The sequence below is a fragment of the Peromyscus eremicus genome, chromosome 6 (assembly GCF_949786415.1).
Source record: "Peromyscus eremicus chromosome 6, PerEre_H2_v1, whole genome shotgun sequence".
In the NCBI taxonomy this organism is placed as follows: Eukaryota; Metazoa; Chordata; class Mammalia; order Rodentia; family Cricetidae; genus Peromyscus; species Peromyscus eremicus.
This window is the reverse complement of record NC_081421.1, coordinates 74,429,969-74,449,333: the sequence shown is the minus strand read 5'-3', so window position 1 is coordinate 74,449,333 and position 19,365 is coordinate 74,429,969. Positions and strand designations below refer to the sequence as shown.

General features: G+C 45.3%; 1 protein-coding gene across 1 annotated transcript in view; it reads left to right on the top strand.

The window, feature by feature from the left end:
- Ptgfrn (prostaglandin F2 receptor inhibitor) overlaps positions 1-19,365 on the top strand; it is a 71,088-nt gene that overhangs the window by 12,868 nt on the left and 38,855 nt on the right. Inside the window, exon 2 of the mRNA XM_059265965.1 lies at positions 18,955-19,323. Coding sequence (XP_059121948.1) covers positions 18,955-19,323 — 369 coding nt within the window. The remainder of the gene's footprint in view (positions 1-18,954; positions 19,324-19,365) is intronic.

Here is a 19,365-nt window from a genome sequence, read left to right as displayed (position 1 = left end):
GGCCTGCAGTTCACAAAAAAAAAAACAAAACAAAACCCAAAACCAAACAAAAAACCAAACCAAAAAAAACCCAAAAAACAAAAACAACACAGGGACATCTTATTAATTATGAAAGCTCAGCTTTAGCTTAGGCTTGTTTCTAACTAGGTTTTATAACTTAAAATAACCAATTTCTATCAACCTACATGCTGCTACGTGGCTCATGGCTTTTACCTCTCCTCCTGCATGCTCTGCAGGTATCCCCCACTTAGATTCATCTCCTTGTCTTTCCTCTCTGTCTGGAAGTCCTGCCTAACCTCTTCTTGCCTAACTATTGGCCATTCAGCTCTTTAGTAAACCAATTGTTGTTGTTTGTTTTATGTTCTTTTAGGGGGCTGCCACACAGCTCCCAAATAAATCACACACGGAAGCTTAGTCTTAATTATGAATGTCCGGCCTTAGCTTGGCTTGTTTCTTGCCAGCTTTCTTTAAATTATCCCGTATACCTTTTGCCTCTGTTCTCTTCTGTAAGTCTTACTCTTACTCCGTTTCTTGCTGTGTAGCTGGATGGCTGGTCCCTGGAGCCCTCCTCCTTCTCTGGCTACTACTACTTCTTCCCAGATTTCTCTTTCTATATATTCTCTCTGCCTGCCAGCCCTGCCTATCCTTTCTCCTGCCTTGCTATTGGCCATTCAGTTCTTTATTAGGCCATCAGATGTTTTAGACAAGCACAGTAACACAGCTTCACAGAGTTAAACAAATGCAACATAAACAAAAGTAACACACCTTAAAATAATATTCTACAACAACCAATCACAGTGACACATCTTCACATCGTGTAAAGGAATAGTCCACAACACAGGTGTGCTTCTTTGCCTATTTGTGTCACTGCTGGGGCCACCTCTGCATCTGTCCATGCATTCTAAAGGCTTTAGTGGCTTGCCTATGGAGAGAACCTTTCATTAAGGCTCTAAGCACCCAGGCATTGGCTGTTACTATCTCAAAGACGAGTGCTATGACATGGTGGGGAGTTGGTGTTGAGAACATTGAGACTGACTGGATGTCACTTGCTGTGGTGCTTGTAGCCCATCTCTTTGACTCTGCCATGTGTCATACTTGCTCCAGACATGTGCCCTTCACTTCCTGTGATGAGCTCAGCTAAGAGCTTGGTTGAAAATGTCTTAGTGAGGGACTGTTTCTAAAATTAATGAGATTAAATACTCCTGTTAACCCACATGGATGAGGAACCAAAGGTCCAATATTCCTTTGAAACTCCAGGAACTCGTGGAGATAAGAGTGAGCACAGTTACTACGTCATCACGCTGGGCTGGGGATGTGGTGTGCCATCTGTCCCTCTAGGTCTCACAACCAGCGAGGGTGGGAGACATACTGCTTCAAGCCTGGAATGCTGATGGGTGGGCGGCTCTCTGCAGCCACTTTCTGAATTCTCCCTGGGTGGGCGCTGGGGCTTCAGCAATGTGGACTCCTTTGCACTCATTAAGTCATGCTATTCAGTAGGTTTTTGTCTGGCTGAGAAGAGATGGGTTTTCCAAGCAGATGGAAGAATGTGGGGAGAGAAATACCCTGATTTATAAATGCTTCTTAGTTTTTTTTGTTTTGTGTGTGGGTTTTTTGGTTTGTTTTGGTTTTGTTGTTTTGTTTGGACAAGGTACCCTATTTAGCCCAGGCTGGTCCTGAACACATTATATATCTCACACTGGCCTTGAACTTATGCTCTTTCTTATATTTTTGGTTGTGAGCCTACCCTTTAACGGCTGAGCCATCTCTCCAGCCCGAACTTATGCTCTTTCTGTCTCAACCTCCCAAGTGTTGGAATTACAGGTGTGTCCCATCCCACCCGATCCAAAGCTTGCAGCTGAAATAAAGAATGACTTGTAGGCAGGGTGTGTGTTGTATGCAGCCAAGAAGAGCCGTGCATGTGGCCCAACACAAAATCATAAACTAACTGAAAACATAATAGATTTTTATTTTAAATTTACTTATTTACTTATTTTTTTGGTAACTTGATCTCATGGTTTCTGAGCTTGGGCTTTATGGAGGTCATTGTTCTCTGTCAAAAGGGAAAGGCTGAGGCTGGAGAAAATGTCATGTGATTGAGAAGAGTTCCTCGCATCACCTGAAATGCTTTAGGTCCCGCTGTTCCTTTAACTACTGGATACTTATTGCAGGATTCCTCTGCCCCAAGCTGTGCTGTACCACTGTCCTGTTCATCAACCACCAGGGATACTATCAATTCATGTGGCTCTATACACAATAGGTGTGCAGTAAAGAGTTTGTGAAGGCAAGGCATTTTCATTCCTATCTCACTGATGTAATCTTTTCTTTAAAAGCCATGCAGACTAACCCAGAATCTTTCCATTTAATTCCTTGCATGATAAACAGTCACACTCAGCCCTTTACTGCACCTCATCAGGGAAGCTGGCATAGACCCCATGCCACCCACGGTACCTGGCACAGTCTTTGAACCTCAAGAACAGGTTCTAGGTCTTGTTGGGGAGGAGGGACATACCAGTCAGGAAGAGGAGAGACTGGTTTAAGAGATAGTAAGGCAAAAAAGCTAACCAGGTAGTGAGTGGGGGAGCGTTGCCCTAGAATCAGCTCAGGTGTCTTTCATGCCTGTCTGCAGGTTTAAGCTCGGTGCTCTCCCGTTCTCTTTAAACACGCAGCTCAGAGGAGGACCAGGTGTTCACACGGAACTTGGCAGGCAAAGCCGGCCAGTGTGTACGTGGAGAGGATAGAGAATGGCTGAGTAGCAAGGGATGCTAGGCAGTGCCTGGGCCCCTGGCAGCTGTTAATTTTGTAGAATGTGCTGAACTAATCCTTGTGGGTAGATGGTGCTCCAGCCTTTTCCGTCTGTGGTCCATGGACAGAGAATCAGTTTAAATCATCTTGTGTTTATTGGGTTATTCTGTTTAGTCAATGGTACAGATTGCCTCGAAGTGGTATTTTTACATCTCTCTCTCTCTCTCCCTCTCTCTCTTGCTCGCTTGTTTACTCTTGCTCTCTTGTAAAACTTATCATTTGGTCATATGACTTTTTGGAACCTCAGTTGCCTTATTTAATCCTCTCCAGGGTGAGTATTAAACCCTGTGAGCGCAGTGTGCAAACTGTAGGGAGCAGCGCTCCGTCAGGCGGTTCTGCTTGGTTCTGAGTCCTTAGGGTGTAGATGTCTACTTAACACTTGGGTAAGTTCCAGCAGGCAAGTGGAGCCATGATGAATATTATGGGATAGGAGTTAGAGTTCACACAACTACGACGGGAAGAGCTAGAGTCTCAAAGGGGAGCTGGGAGGTCGGAAGCCAGTCACTGATTGGCCCTCCTGTGCTTGGGTGGGTGGACAAGTTGAGGACTGCGGAGGAATCTGGAACCCAGCAGTGTGGAGTCTCCAGGGGGACCGTTGTAGAGATCTGAAGGGTCTCCACCTCACTGTTTACTTCTGAGCTTGCATTCAAGTACCCAGTGTTTTGGGAGGTCATGGGATCCATAAGAGCAACATCTGGGAAGAAACAGGAGAGAAAGAGCAAGGGCACACTGAGCTCAGGGTCTGCTCTGTCTCCCTGCCTGTCACGTGAGGACCGCCAGAGCAGAAGGCCTGCAGCTTCTCTCCTCCTGCCCAACTCTCACACGAAGCCTGTCTCGTCCAACTCTAACCTGGCGTTACAGAGAGAAGAGGATTCTGGAAAATGTCGTTTGAGCTTAGCCGAGGTGACACAATCCAAACCCCACTGCTTCGTAATGTAGCATTAAAGATTTATGTGGCTTTGGTCTGCCACAGTCTCTCCAAGGCCCCAGAACTGGAAGCACGGTCAGGTTGAGTTCAGTAATGCAGGCTGTGAGATGTGGCCCAAGAGTTTGTTCCTCAGCTGCGGTGGTCCTCCATTTCCAACAGTCTTCTTGTGGTGGTCCTCCATTTCCAACAGTCTTCCTGTGGTAGTCCTCCATTTCCAACAGTCTTCCTGTGGTGGTCCTCCATTTCCAACAGTCTTCTTGTGGTGGTCCTCCATCGCCGACAGTCGTCTTCCTGCGGTAGTCCTCCATCTCCGACAGTCTTCCTGCGGTGGTCCTCCATTTCCGACAGTCTTCCTGTGGTGGTCCTCCATCGCCGACAGTCGTCTTCCTGCAGTAGTCCTCCATCTCCGACAGTCTTCCTGCGGTGGTCCTCCATCTCCGACAGTCTTCCTGTGGTGGTCCTCCATCTCTGACAGTCTTCCTGTGGTCGTCCTCCATCTCCGACAGTCGTCTTCCTGCGGTGGTCCTCCATCTCCAACAGTCGTCTTCCTGCGGTGGTCCTCCATTTCCGACAGTCTTCCTGTGGTGGTCCTCCATCTCCGACAGTCGTCTTCCTGTGGTGGTCCTCCATTTCCGACAGTCTTCCTGTGGTGGTCCTCCATTTCCGACAGTCTTCCTGTGGTGGTCCTCCATCTCCGACAGTCGTCTTCCTGTGGTGGTCCTCCATTTCTGACAGTCTTCCTGTGGTGGTCCTCCATCTCCGACAGTCGTCTTCCTGTGGTGGTCCTCCATTTCCGACAGTCTTCCTGTGGTGGTCCTCCATCTCCAACAGTGTTCCTTACCATGGTTGTCTGTGGTGCAGAAGGTCATGGCCACCTAGGCAGTGGAAGAAGCTGTGACTGTGAAGAACCCATTAGTTCTAGTTCAGGTGGTTACAGTCTCCTGACAGCCACGTTCTTTTCCTCTGAAGGACCCAGGGAACGTCGTCTGAAGGTGGAGAGACTTGTGGATGCATTTTCATCCACAGGGTTTGGTGAAGGGGCTTCAGGCAGGGTCATTATTCCAACTGGACCTTTCAGAAGTGGCGGGCGGGGTGAAATGCTCTTGGCTCTGTTTTGCTTTTGTGGTTTTGAACCCCCCCCCCAGCACTTGTTAGCACTTCCCTTTATTATACTGCGTATGCCTCAAGACTCCAGGCTCACCCCATGTGCCTATGGCCTAGCACAGGGGCTTCTTGTACTGTGGATGTTTATTGAATTAATAATTTATATTTGTCTAGTGTATCTTAGTGAGTACATTGGTCATTTTTGTTGTGTGACCAAATGCCAACAGGAAGCAATTTCAAGAGAGGAGGGGTGTTGGTTCACAGATTCAGTTGATGTGATGGAGGGTGGCAGGTGATTTGGTGGCCGGAGTGTGCATCTGCTAGTCTTCACCATCTCGCTTCTCGGTGGAACAAGAAGTAAAAAGCAGGCAGGATGGAGAGCCAGACTATACTTCCAGCTAGGTTCCACCTCTTAAAGATTCCACAACCCTCCAAAACCCACCGTTGTGTTGAGACACATGAGCACAGAGGAGACATTGCATGTTCACACCACCGCAGCGAGGTCTTAGCTGAGCTTTGTCTTTTGAAGTCTCGTTCTAGTAGAACCATATTTGCTTTGGGGTGGCATTTTTGAAGTACTGGCCATGTGTGACTTTAAAATCACATTCTCCGCTGGCTGTAACTTGTTTAATGTGTACATTGCAGAGTCCCATCACTTAGGGACTGTCTCGATGAACATTGGCATGCTCCCTCAATGCCAGGTCTCTCAGGCAGGCTTAAGGGAGACAAAGGATTTTCATTTGTTGAGGCAGGAACTCCAGCAGAGGCATGCACTATAAGGTTTGTAAGTTGGTGCTTCTGTGTGTGTTCCTGTCTAGCTCACACAAGGACTGGGACATCCTTGTGGGACTCCATGGGCCCTGGGGCTCCTGCAAGGGCAGCCGGGGAAGAACAGTTTCGGTGTCTTTGGTAACGGAAGCACCATGAGCTCCTCATTTCAGGGCTCGGCTTTACTGGTATCACTGTCGTCATAGCAGCCGATACATACCTTACAAATGGCTCCAACCTGAAAGCCAGATGATAAAAATTTGAGCAATAATAGGAACAGATTGCAAGAATGCTTTGTAGCTAGGCCGCACTCTGCAGGTCTTGATTTAGAATAATGTTGGTGATAACCCGAGAAATAAAATTATTTCCCGTGGCTATCAGGGGGAGGTGGGAAGGGATTGATAAATAAAGCTCGGTCTTTATCGTCTCTTCGCTCTTAATGATTCCACCGGTTGCCGACAAGAACTTACCGACATGGCATGTGTGGTTGTTTACCTTGAAAGCCTTGCCTGGCGTTTCCTGCCTCTCCGCAGCTATTCCAGATACAGCCAACCCGAAGGCATCTAATTACTTTCTTGACTAGTCTAAAGGGAGGAAAATGGTAATCTGGAAAGAGTCGGCTCTCCATTGTTAACTGTCTGCTGCTGAGATGTCAGAGCCTAGGGCTTCCAGGCACCCTTCTGAGAGGACTCTGAGATACGGCTTGCGTTACTTTCCACTGTGTGTGTGTGTGTGTATGTATGTATGTGTGTGTGTGTTAGAGTTGCCATCACTTCCAAAACAAAGTGAGCATAGATGGGGGAGCAAAGTAAAGAAACTTGGGATTATTTTTTGATTTTAAATTGTTTTTATTGATGTCTATGTGTATGCACACGTTTGTGTGGGTGCCCCTGGAGTCCAGAAGAGGGAGTCAGGTGCCCTGGAGCTAGAGTTACAGGGGCTTGTGAGCCACCCACTGTGGGTGCTGGGAACCAAACTTCAGTCCTGGAAGAGTGGTAACCAGTGAGCCATCTCGTCAACCCCTGACCCTTTCATTTCTCACCTACCTACTTAACTAGAACTCTCCTCTCCTCTTCACGACGCATTTTTCTGTTGCTTTGTTACCCACCTGCTTCACACGGCCACTGGGGAATAGGAAATATTTCAGAAGGAATGTCCAGCTGTGCCTCTCCTTCCCTCAGAGCAAACAGAGCCAACAGAGGCAGAACCAGCCCAGCTTGTGGTTGCTGGATAGCTCAGTGTGTAAGCAGCTGGGGCGGGGACTCTGGTCCTCACTTAAGCTGGCTGGCGCTCTTCATCCAAGCTTCCTCCTAGTCTGTGGCAGGCTGGCAACACCTACCTCCTGGTCTGTTTGCAGGACTGGAGGTCTCCTAAACAGTGCCCAGCTCAGAGCATGGCATATCGGAGACACACAGACCGCATATTATGACGTCGACCCCTGAGCGATGCCGCAGTGACGTCGGGTGGAAGTTTTGGGTATCTTTCTCTCCCTTCTCCACTCCCCACCCTCGGTTATTGTCTGGTTGTCTGAGATAGACTCATGTAGCTCAGGTTGGCTTCTAATCTTTCTGCCTTCACAAGTGCTGTGATTTCAGATGCACCCTGGCCCCAGGCTCAGCCTTTCATCTTTGCGGTTATCCTAAAACACATACTGTTACACATGTAACCAGTAACTGTTTCAGCCACATTTACCATTGGCTGAATGAATGCAGAAATGTTGAAATTGGCTAAGCTTTGTATTATGCTTGAATGTTTATGAAATGTTTAACTAAATGTGTGGTGTATGTGTGAGCCCACAAGGTCGGAGACAGTTTGCGGAGATCAGTCCCCAGATCTAATTCAGGTCATCAGGATCGGTGGCAAGTGTCCTTACTCACTGAGCTGTCCTACCACTGAACTCTTTACCACTTCTGGGGTAAGGACAGGTCATTGACATCTAAGCTCCACTTCACTCTACCCCTGCTACTACTTTGTATACTGTGGATCTCGTATATTTTTATTAAGCATATAGACTGAAATCCAAAAGATGTCACTGACATTATTTGGTCAGACTCTGTAGTGCCACCCACGGAGTCATTTCTCTCTTTTTGCCTCCTTGTGTTTTCATGGTTTCAAGATGAACCAGCTATTTCTGTTTGAAGAGCTTCATGTAGTGTTTCTTTTGGATGCCAATTAATTATCTTTCTTGTTGTGGATTGGTTAAAAGCATATCTATTTTGCTTTCCACTTAAAAGTAACCCCCCACACCCTTTACTGCATGTGCGACTCTAGGTTGGCAGTTACGTTTTAAAAAAATCTCTTGAAGACCGCCATTCCATGGTTTTCTGAGCATTGTTTCCACTGAATGGCAGTTATCACGTGTGCTGTGGCTCCCTTCTCTGCCTCTCAGCAGTCTTCCCGGCTGCACGCGGAATTTATCCTGCTTGAGATATGAAATATAGCTTGCTTTTGCAGCAGAGTATCGTTCAGTTTAAGAAAAACCTTCTTTTGAGAATTCTCTGTTTAGCTCTTTAGCCCATTTTTTAATTGGATAGTTCAGTATTTTGAAGTCTAGTTTCTTGAGTTCTTTATATATTCTGGATATCAGCCCTCTGTCAGATGTGGGGTTGGTGAAGGTCTTTTCCCATTCTGTAGGCTGTCTTTTTGTCTTATTGACCGAGTCTTTTGTTCTACAAAAGCTTCTCAGTTTCAAGAGGTCCCATTTATTAATTGTTGTGCTCAGTGTCTGTGCTGCTGGTGTTATATTTAGGAAGTGATCTCCAGTGCCAATGCATTCAAGAGTACTTCCTACTTTCTCTTCTATTAAGTTTAGTGTAACTGGATTTATGTTGAGGTCTTTGATCCACTTGGACTTGAGTTTTGTGCATGGTAACAGATGTGGATCTATTTGTAATCTTTTACATATTGACATCCAGTTATGCCAGCACCATTTTTGAAGATACCTTTTTTTTCCATTGTATAGTTTTGGCTTCTTTGTCAAAAATCAGGTGTTCATATGTGCGTGGATTAATATCAGGGTCTTCAATTCAATTCCATTTGGGTCTATATGTTGGTTTTTATACCAGTACCAAGCTGTTTTTATTACTATAGCTCTATGGTAGAGCTTGAGGTCAGGGATGGTGATGCCTCCAGAGGTTGTTTTATTGTACAAGATTCTTTTAGCTATCCCGGGTCTTTTATTTTTCCATATTCTCAAAAGAAGAATTACAAATGGCTGAGGGACATTTAAAGAAATGCTCAACATCCTAAATTATCAGAGAAATGCAAATCAGAACGACTCTGAGATACTACCTTACATCTGTCAGAATGGCTATGATCAAAAACACTAATGACAGTCAATGTTGGAGAGGATGTGGAGCAAAGGGAACACTCCTCCACTGTTGGTGGGAATGCAAACTTGTACAACCACTGTGAAAATCAGTATGGCAGTTTCTCAGAAAATTGGGAATCGATCTACCTCAAGACCCAGCCATACCACTCTTGGGCATATATCTAAGGAATGCTCAATCATACCACAAAGATACATGCTCAACTATGTTCATAGCAGCACTATTCTTAATAGCCAGAACCTGGAAACAACCTAGATGCCCGTCAACTGAAGAATGGATTAAGAAAATGTGGTACATATACACAATGGAGTACTACTCAGCAGAGAAAAACAGTGACAGCATGAATTTTGCAGGCAAATGGATGGAACTAGAAAATATCATCCTGAGTGAGGTAACCCAAACTCAGAATATCAAACATGTTATGTACTCACTCATAAGTGGATACTAGATATAAAGCAAAGAACAATCAGACTACAACCCACAGAACCAGGGAGGCTATATAGCAGGGGGGACCCTAAGATGACTGTGGCTTATAATAAGTTTTGGTTTTTACTCAATTACTGGGCAAACCTCAATGAAACATTTCACTATTAGGATAAGAATTTATACTGTATCAAGCTGATAATAGGAAAATAAATAAATAAATGAAAAAAAAAGAAAAATCTTAACCATTTACTCCCTTCTGGGACTTTGGTACACATATTTGTAACCTTTTTACTGTGCCCCATATATTTCACATCCTCCCTTTTTGGGTTGTTTTTGGATTTTGGTTTGTTTTGGTTTTGTTTGTTTGTTTGTCTTTTGGTTTTTTGAGACAGAGTTTCTCTGTGTAGCTCTGGCTGTCCTGGAACTCTTTCTGTAGACCAGGCTGGCCTCGAACTCACAGAGATCCACCTGTTGGCCTCCGGAGTGCTGGATTAAAGGTGTGCACCACCACCACCGCCCAGCCTTTGTATGTTTTTTATCCTTTTTCCACCCTGCAGTTCAGGTGGATTACTTACACTGACTGCTTTTCTCCTGCCTCTAAACTGCTATCAGAACCACTTAGTGAACTCTTTAATTAGTTACTGCATTTTTTACTTCTAGAATTTAAATTTCCATTTTAATGGATCCTAGTTTAGCAGGTAAAATCCTGCTTGCTACTTCTTTAATAAATCACGATTATTTTAATATCCGTGTCTGCATCAGTATGTCCATCCCTTCGGCTCTGTCTCTACTGTGTGCTTTTTCCCTTTTATTTTTAGCTGTTTGGTTCTGTCATCTCATTTTTTAAAAATTTTGTTTATTACTATCTCTCTTCATGCATATGTATGTATGTTCGTGTGTGTATGCACATGTATGAGCAAGTGCCCTCAGAGGCCAGAAGAAGGTGTCAGATCTCCCAGAGCTGGAGTTACAAGTGATTATAAGCTTCTCAAAAGTGGATGCTGAGACCTGAACTCTGCTCCTTTACAAGATCAGTACGTGTTCTTAACTGCCGAGCCATCTCTCCAGCTCAGTATTTTAATTTAATCTTTGTGGTAGTGGGGATTGATCCCAGGGGCCTTTCACTGACCAGCAGGTAGGTGATCTCCCATGGAGCCGCACCTCCAGCCCTGGCTCTAGCATTGTGACTGTCCCATAGCTGCAGTTGAACATGGAGCAGCCGTTCAGTCCCTGGATGATCTCATCTTCTCCCCAAGAAGATAGACGTTTGCCCTGGTGCACCAGTAGCACATGAAGCATTCCTTTCTCCTATGAGGAGCTCGGAGGCTGTTGGTCTGGATTTCAGTTCTGCTGCCTCGACTTCCTTGTTCAGCGTTGCTTTTGATCCAAGAGCATGGATGGGAAGGGGCCCTTCCAGGCTTACAGCTAAAAGTCAGAAGATTTGCCCAGCTTGCTTTGTGGATTCAGAATTGCAGTTTTGACGTCCTCATGCTGTGAGTTGGTTTTAAAAAACACTGCTTAACGTGCTTGGTAAGCAACTTGTTGCTTGGAGCAGGGTCTTACTCCATTGCCCAGGCTGACCTGGAATTCACTGTGCTTGGCCTCAAACTCTTGGGGATCCTTCTACTTCAGCCTCCTAAGTGCTGGGAGCACACATGTGGTTTAACCCGTTGGTTTTCCTTTTGTGATTAACCTCCGGGCCACTTAGCCTGCCCTCGGACATGATCTGTCTTTTAAGATATCCATTGTGTGAGAGGAGAAGCCCTGTATGATGCCAGGTCACTTCCTGGCTGTCCCCTCCATCCCCAAGTAGAATCTTGGCTCTTCAAATTAGCTCTCTGTGTGTTCCTGAACTTGTGAGTTATTTCTTGGCCCTGTGAGGTGTTCGAAGCTCTTGTTTAGACATATATTTTGTGGCCTAAACCACTTGAGAATTGGCATATTTCTAAAGAGTGGAAGAAGCATGGGGCATCATTGGGATCAGTGACTGATTCATCCCTCAGGAGACATTGATCTAGGCTGTTCCAGTTTTAACCTGACTACCATGGCTGCTTCTCAAAGGCGGCTCTCTGATCTACACTACTCTGTTATACCAGAAACAGTACAAGGGCACATCTGAGTTACCCACTTTTTAGATTTATGCCTACTTACCTCTCCGCTAAATGTTTGAGGCAACTTACAATGAAATACACAGACAAGTGCAAAGAGAACCTTGAAATAAGATAAAAAACTAAGCTTATAAGGCAGCATGGGAAGTAAAAAAGGAGATAATTATTTGAAATTGAAGCTAAATGATTTTCATAGTTGAATGTCGTATTTAATACTGATGTTCCTTGAAGGCAGGATACAAAAAGAAACACGAATTTTATTTTTTTGGGGGGGGGAAGATGACTTATAAGTTGGAATAATGACAGATGAAGTTAGCAGTGGTTGTATTAAGTGATTTTTTTCCCTATAGACTTAAGAAAAACATTTAAACGGAATTCTGTTTACTGCTGTAATTGGTAGTGGTACCTGGGAGAATGGAGCCTAAAAATGAGGTAGACTAATGGTTCATACAGTAGCTAACTTTTTCCACAGCATCAGACAATTTATATTCTGAGGGTTAAGAAGAATCACATGAGTAAAGTGTACAATCCCAAGGACAAGCCACACGTGACCAAAACATGTTTTTTTCATAGAGGCATTTAATTACTAGCAAGCAGTAATGAGTAATCTGGAGTAAACTCAATCCTATCTGCTACAGTTAAGAGGAGCATGAGAACACATCCCAAGAACAATTCCAGGTTTTGAAGAAACTGAGGCCACAAGAGTCTTGTTTTCTTGGCGTTTTCTCACAAGCACTGAGAATTCCATCTTTGGACCCTGTTCCACCAAGAATCCAAAGGCAATGGGTACGGAGGCTCGAGGGGGTCTAAGCTGAGCATGAGGGGGTCTAAGCTGAGCAGGTTGTCACGGCAAATGCAGGGTTCTTAGCCATGGGGATTGGAACTCATTTGGTGTAGAAGCCTTCTTCACATCCTTGGATAAAGCACCCTTATTTCTTGAGGATTTAAAAATGTTCTAAGACTATCATAAGTGGCCCAGAAGGTCAAAGATAACTGTGTAGTTTATGTTTTCTGGAATATGAAGATACAGTTGTCCTACAATTCTGTTTTGTTTGTTTTATTGTTATTCTGTTTGGGTGTTGTTTTTTTTTTTAAACTAAACTTTAGTGGGTTTCATCAGGTGGATTTTTGTAATGCAACATAATAATATTCTTTTTTTTTTTTTTTTTCAAGACATGGTTTCTCTGTGTAGCTTTGCACCTTTCCTGGATCTCGCTCTGTAGACCAGGCTGGCCTCGAACTCACAGAGATCCGCCTGCCTCTGCCTCCCGAGTGCTGGGATTAAAGGCGTGCGCCACCACCGCCCGGCTGATAATATTCTTGATAGTACTTTATTCTTTGAGGCAAGCTCTTTTGTAGTCTAGGCTAACTTGGCTGTGGAGCTGAGGATGGCCTTGAACTTCTGACCCTTCTGCCTCCAGGCTCAGTTTATTCGGTGCTGGGGATTGCACCCAGAACTTGGAGCCTGTTAAACAAGCACTCTACCAGCTAATCCCCTGTAGTACTTTTGAAGTTAGCAGAAAAATGGTTTCCAGTGGGCATGGTCACACAAGCGCTGACTCCCAGAATTCAAGGGACTGAGGCCAGCGTGGTCTATAAAACAAGCCAAACAAAACTTTAAATGGCTTTCATATAAAGGGTTCTTTTACTCACCCTGGGAAACAAATGAAACCTTCATTTAAAAAAAAATTATTAAAAAGAAAAGAAAACATGGATTACTACTGTGCGCCCTCCTGTCTGTGAGCACATGTGCCCCAGCATGCAGCTGGAGGTCAGAGGACAGCCTGTGGAGTGGGTTTCCTCCTTCCACCTTTACAGGCCCTTTGAGGATGGAGCTAGGTGGCCAGACTGGCCTCAGGCTCAAGAGATCCGCCCGCCTCTGCGGATTAAAGGCGTGCGCCACCACTGCCGGGTATCCAAGACCTTTTTATGTGGAGTTCTGGTAATATTGTTTTGGATCAGAAATGTTTAGGACTCTTGATTGGAAACACTGGTAGCACTTGGAAACTCGGAAGAAGTTTGTCTTTTCCTCTTTCTCTCAGTTATCAGCTGTTAGCAAAGGTTGTGACAAAAATTGGCAAGTGTGGCTCTGAGATATTCTTCTTGATTTGAGAAAAGCCATATGCCTTCTCTTTTACAAGTTATATTTATTTTTAAGTATCGTTTGCCGCTATTTAACAATATTAAGGGGAATCTGTACTAAATACCAGATTGCTGCTGGCAAGTTGAAATTCTGCTACCAAAATCTTGGATCTCCGTATGCTCGGATGAGAGGACACCCTGGTTCTTGCATGCATGACATTGCTCAGGCTTATAGGTTTTCGGATTAAAATCTGCTCTTTCAGGCATCTGCTTCTACTGTTTCTTTTCCCAGTGGCACCGTGACATAGCTTCCATCCAGGTACTTGTCCACGTTGGCATAGAATTTGAGGAAGGAGTGTGTGAGTGATCCCAGGAGAAGGGGATGCCTCACTGAGGAGAAAGTGATACTGAAGTCTCCTCTTGGCAAGAGGATTGCTGGGAGGGCATGCTGGCCGGAGGAGACAATGAAGCAGACCCTGGGTTCCACAGGGCATGGTGCCATTTCCAGAAAGGACGGTCATTTGGCTTTGTTGAAGTATAAGCATGAGCGGGGAAGGATGTTAGGAGATGAACTAGAGTGGTAGACTCGGGCCAGGTCATGAAGAATCCTGTGTGTCTTCCATTCATCAGGTACTTACTGGATAGATAGCTTGTGCACCAGGCCCTGCTTAGACACACAGTGCTCACAATGGGAAGAGATAGACGATAAACAGGAACAGATGAGTGCATAGGAGATACATTAGTGACCACTGGTAAGAGAAGTTTTGAAGTGAGTAAAAATAGGAGTTACCATATTAGAGGGTCAGGAAAGGTTGGTTAAAGAACCAGCAGGGTGGATGACTTTAGTGTTCAGGCCTAAAGAGAGATGCCAGTGCCCTGAGGTTGGGACTAGAGAAATGGCTCATTGTCCCTGAGTTCAGTTCTCAGCACCCATGTTAGGCAGCTCACAACTGCCTGATCCAGGGGGGTCTGATGAGTCTATCCTCCATGGGTATCTAGACACGCGCGCGCGCACACACACACAAGCATGCATGCATGCACACACGTGTGCGAGTGTGCATAATTTTAAAAAAATTTGTTTTTCAAAGCCCTGAAGTTAGATGGTCTCTAGCCTGTTAAAGGAACTGTTAGGAGTTAAGCATGGCTGAATATCATGAGGGAGAGGAACAGAATATAGGACTCAGGAAACAAAGCAGGTATTTGGGGTGAAATGGGAGAATGACTAGAGAGTTTGGCACTGAGGAAAAACATAATCTACTGTATATTTTTAAAAGATTGCTTTGTAGTGGATAGAAAGCCAAGAAACCAGTGAGGGAGTTATTTTAATAATCATGTGAGAGGTAGTAGCTTGAATCAGGGTGGCCACAGTGTAGGGGAGGCAGTTTTGCCATATATGATAAGCAGTCATTGACGAATTCTGATCCATAGGACTGGAAAGATGGCCCAGTGGTTAAGAGCAGTGGCTGCTCTTCCAGATGACCCAGGTTTGATTCCCAGCACCTACATACCATCTCACAACTGTGTAACTGTAGATCCAGGGGCTCCAACACCGTCTTTTGGCCTCTACAGACACCAGGCATGCACATAGTGTACAGATATACATGTAGACAAAATATTCATATACATAAAATAAAAATAAATAAATATTAAAAAAAGAATTATCCATGGAACAACAGGTTGTGTTTGTTTAAAAAGAAAAAGAAAGAAAGAAAGGTTCTGGTAGCCATGTGGGAGAAAGCTTGGCAAATTGAGATAATGAACTGGATTCATTTTTAAAAGTTCAGTCACTAGGAATAAAGATAGAATCCTCAAAAGGGAAGTAGGCTCAGGCCCGAAGGCCCTGGGAACCAACTTTTTGCCAAGGGGTAGAAATAGGAAATAGTTACCCATTTGGAAAATCTTTTGTGAGCCTTCCAAGGTGACTGATTATGGTTAGGTTTATTCTAGAGGTATCCCACCTCAAATGTTACCTGCAATACACCACATGCCAGGTACTGTTGTGAGTACTGTGTACGGATTCATCTGAACCTTACCATGGCCCAGGGGTGAGGGCTGGGACAGAGTGCCAATCACGGTCCATTTTTTTTTTTCATTTTCTACATGTGCAATGTGTATGTGTATGTGGTGTGTGTATGTGTACATATTCTTGTGTGGGAGCGTGCATGTATTCAGGTGTGCATTCATATGTGTGCATGTGTGGAGGCCATAAGTGTGTATTGAATGTCTTCCTCAATGGCTTTTCACGTTTTGGGGGTTAGAGTCTCCCACCACTTAGCTAGACTGAAGCTGACCATCTACCCCCATCCCACCCCACCCCAAACACACTAGATTACCCTTGTACAGCTTTTTATGTGGGCACTGGGGATCTGAACTCAGATCCCCATGCTTGCGTGGCAAGTACTTCATTGACTGAGGTGTCTTCCCAGGTACTGTGGTTCCCACTTTATAGAGACTTGAGCAAAGGGCTGGGGTGGTTCTCTGTTACTAATGTATCTCCTATGCACTCATCTGTTCCTGTTTATCGTCTATCTCTTCCCATTGTGAGCACTGTGTGTCTAAGCAGGGCCTGGTGCACAAGCTATCTATCCAGTAAGTACCTGATGAATGGAAGACACACAGGATTCTTCATGACCTGGCCTGAGTCTACCACTCTAGTTCATCTCCTAACATCCTTCCCCGCTCATGCTTATACTTCAACAAAACCAAATGACCGTCCTTTCTGGAAATGGCACCATGCCCTGCAGGTTCTGTTTTTGAGCCAGAGTTTTGCAATGTCAAGGAGCTGCCAGCTCCTAGACTCAAGTGATCCTCAAGTTCTCGACTAGCTGGGGTTATAAGTATATAATGCTTTTTAATTTAATTTATTTTTTTAAGCTTTATTTTCGGTGCTAGCAGCCCTGGGCCTCACATATGCAAGGCAGACAGGGTAGTGCTGAGCTGCATACCACCCCAGCCTGACTTTATTTGATTTTTAAGGACAGTGATATGATTTGGGGGTTCCACAGCCTTTCTTAGGTTGGGAACTTGTTTTAGACCTGTCCCCAGCTTTAGACAGGAAGACAGTTGATCCTCGTCTTAGTTAGGGTTTTCCTTGCTGTGAAGAGACATCATGACCATGGCAACTCTTATAAAGAAAACATTTGATTGGGGCTTGCTTACAGTTTCAAAGGTTCAGTCCATTATCCTGATGGGGAGCATGGCGGCATGCAGGCAGATGTGGTGCTGGGGCTGAGAGTGCTACATCTTGGAGGTAACAGGAAGTCCACTGAGATACTCAGTGGTATCTGAACATAGGAAACCTCAAAGCTCAACCCCCCACCCCCACAGGGACACACTTCCTCCAACAAGGCCACACCCACTCCAACAAAGCCACGCCTCCTAATAGTGCCACTCCCTGTGAGCTTATGGGGGACAGTTACATTCAAACCACCGCAGTCCCCTTTCCTGGACAGTGTCTCCCACTGTCTCTGTCAATATTTCTCTTACACAGTTGCTTCTTTTTTCCTTTCCCAAAGGAAGTGATAGTTGATAATGCTTTTGAGGTTAGAGAAAATGAGAGTTAGGTTTTAAAAAAATGGCCCTCAACTTTTTTTTGTCCAACCCTGACCCAAATTTATGTCAGGTTTTCATCACAATCTGATTCACACATACCTTTGTTTACCTACCAAAGTGCTGTAGATAGCAATACTTATCCCTTACCAAGTGCATCGCACTCTAATCGCGCCTGTTCATTTAAAATTCCATTTTTAAAAGCACACACAACCACGATAAATTCATTTTGGAATCCACTAATAGACGGCCACAGAGTTAGAAAAACATGAATTACACCAGCAATAAACAAGCAGCCCTGGTGCGCTGGGTTCCTGGGGGTGATGCTGTCTGTAGACTAGGTGGCTTAAACAAGAGACCCTTTTCCCTGCAAGTTAGAGGTCAAAGCAAGGTGGCCAGAGTCTGTGCCTTCTAAGGGCTGGGAGGGAGGATTGGGCCGGCCTCTTCTGAGCCTGTGTTGGCTGGCTGCCAGTCTGTGGTGTTCTTACCTCTCGGGTGCCTCCCCTTGATCTCCCCCTCCATCCGCTGTGCATTATTCTTCCTGTGTGTCCAAATTAGCTCCCCTTTAAGGACACCAGTCATACTGGCTCAGAGGCCTACCCTATGCCATATGACCGCATCACAGCTTGCCTGATGACATCCTCTGTGACCCTGTTCCCAATTAAGGCTGTGTTCTGACATACTGGATTTCAGAATTCAGCGTATGAATTTTGGGTGAGGCACACAGATCAGCTCATCACAGATGAGAGAAACACAATAGTGACCACAGGAAGCCCCATCATATTGAACCCACATTACATAGAGGACTCTCGGTTATACCGTCTTATCTTATTTTATAATCAAGGAAGCCAAGCCAAGAGAGATTGTATTCTGATCTCCTTGATTCAGAGCCCATGTTATCTCCTGACTCATGGCTCTACCTGTTTGCAGAATATCAAGAGAGGTACAGTTAGTCATTTGGTCTAGATGGAAATGCAAAATCTAGGTCGTAAACACTACAGAATTGGGCTGAATGGAGTTCATTGTAGTGAGACCCTCTAAAGGGGCAGGCAGGTGCCTATCCCTGAGGGCCCTGCCCCAGAGGTCTGTGGATCACAGGCTCTCCTGGCTGGTCATGCCAGCCAACCGTTGGTTCCGTCCACTCTGTTCCTTCCCCACCACAAGCTGCTGTATTCCTGACAACACCAGGTGGCCTCCCTCCCTCTGAGCTTCCCCACCCGCCTTCTGAATTTAGATCAGGGTGAAGAGTACAGGGAAGGAAATGAGCCAGAAAATAGAAAATTAATACTTGGTGGAATTGTCATATTTTAAAAATAATTTATAACCAATGTCAGATAACAGGAGTTAAATCATTTTATCAGCAGGCTGCTCGAGGATTTGAAAATTGGCATCCATCATTATAAATCGGGTCTTGGGAATGGTCTCCAGGGATGCAGGTTGATGTGGGATGGGCAGAAACGTAAATATGTGCTGATCTGGGTCCTTTTCTTTCACACAGACCCTTCCCATATCTCATTGCATGATAATGGTATGTTAAACGCTAACAGAAGAGACAAAGCTATTTGAGGCCATAGTTAGCCCACTTTTCATATTTAGTCTGCCTGTCAGCTCTGGGGAACTGGTTCTGTGGAAGGCATTCATTTCAAGGTGCTACTTCCAACCCATAATTTCAGGAGTGGGTTCATCCTCTTCTATGGGGGTTTCTTTTTTCTTTTCTTTTCTTTCTTTTTTTTTTGAGAAATGCAGATGCCACATTCTATCCTTGGGCCCCTGAGCAGAAGTGTCCTTCAGAAGTCCCTTTCCTACTAAGAAGGGCCTCCATGATTAAAGGTCCACCTTTCATTTCCTGTTGTTACAGCTGTTTGCCGTGGCCGTGTGGTGAGAGTCCCTGTGGGCAGCCTGGTTCGCGTGGTGGGCACCGAACTGGTGATCCCCTGTAACGTCAGTGACTATGATGGCCCCAGTGAGCAAAACTTTGACTGGAGCTTCTCATCTTCGGGGAGCAGCTTTGTGGAGCTCGCCAGCACCTGGGAAGTGGGCTTCCCAGCACAGCTGTACCGGGAGCGGCTGCAGCGGGGCGACATCCTGTTGAGGAGAACCGCCAATGATGCTGTGGAACTGCACATAAAGAACGTCCAGCCCTCAGACCAGGGCCACTACAAGTGCTCAACCCCGAGCACAGATGCCACCGTCCAGGGCAACTATGAGGATACAGTGCAGGTTAAAGGTACAGTCCTCACACGGGGCCAGACCTTCCTCTGCCGTTCTG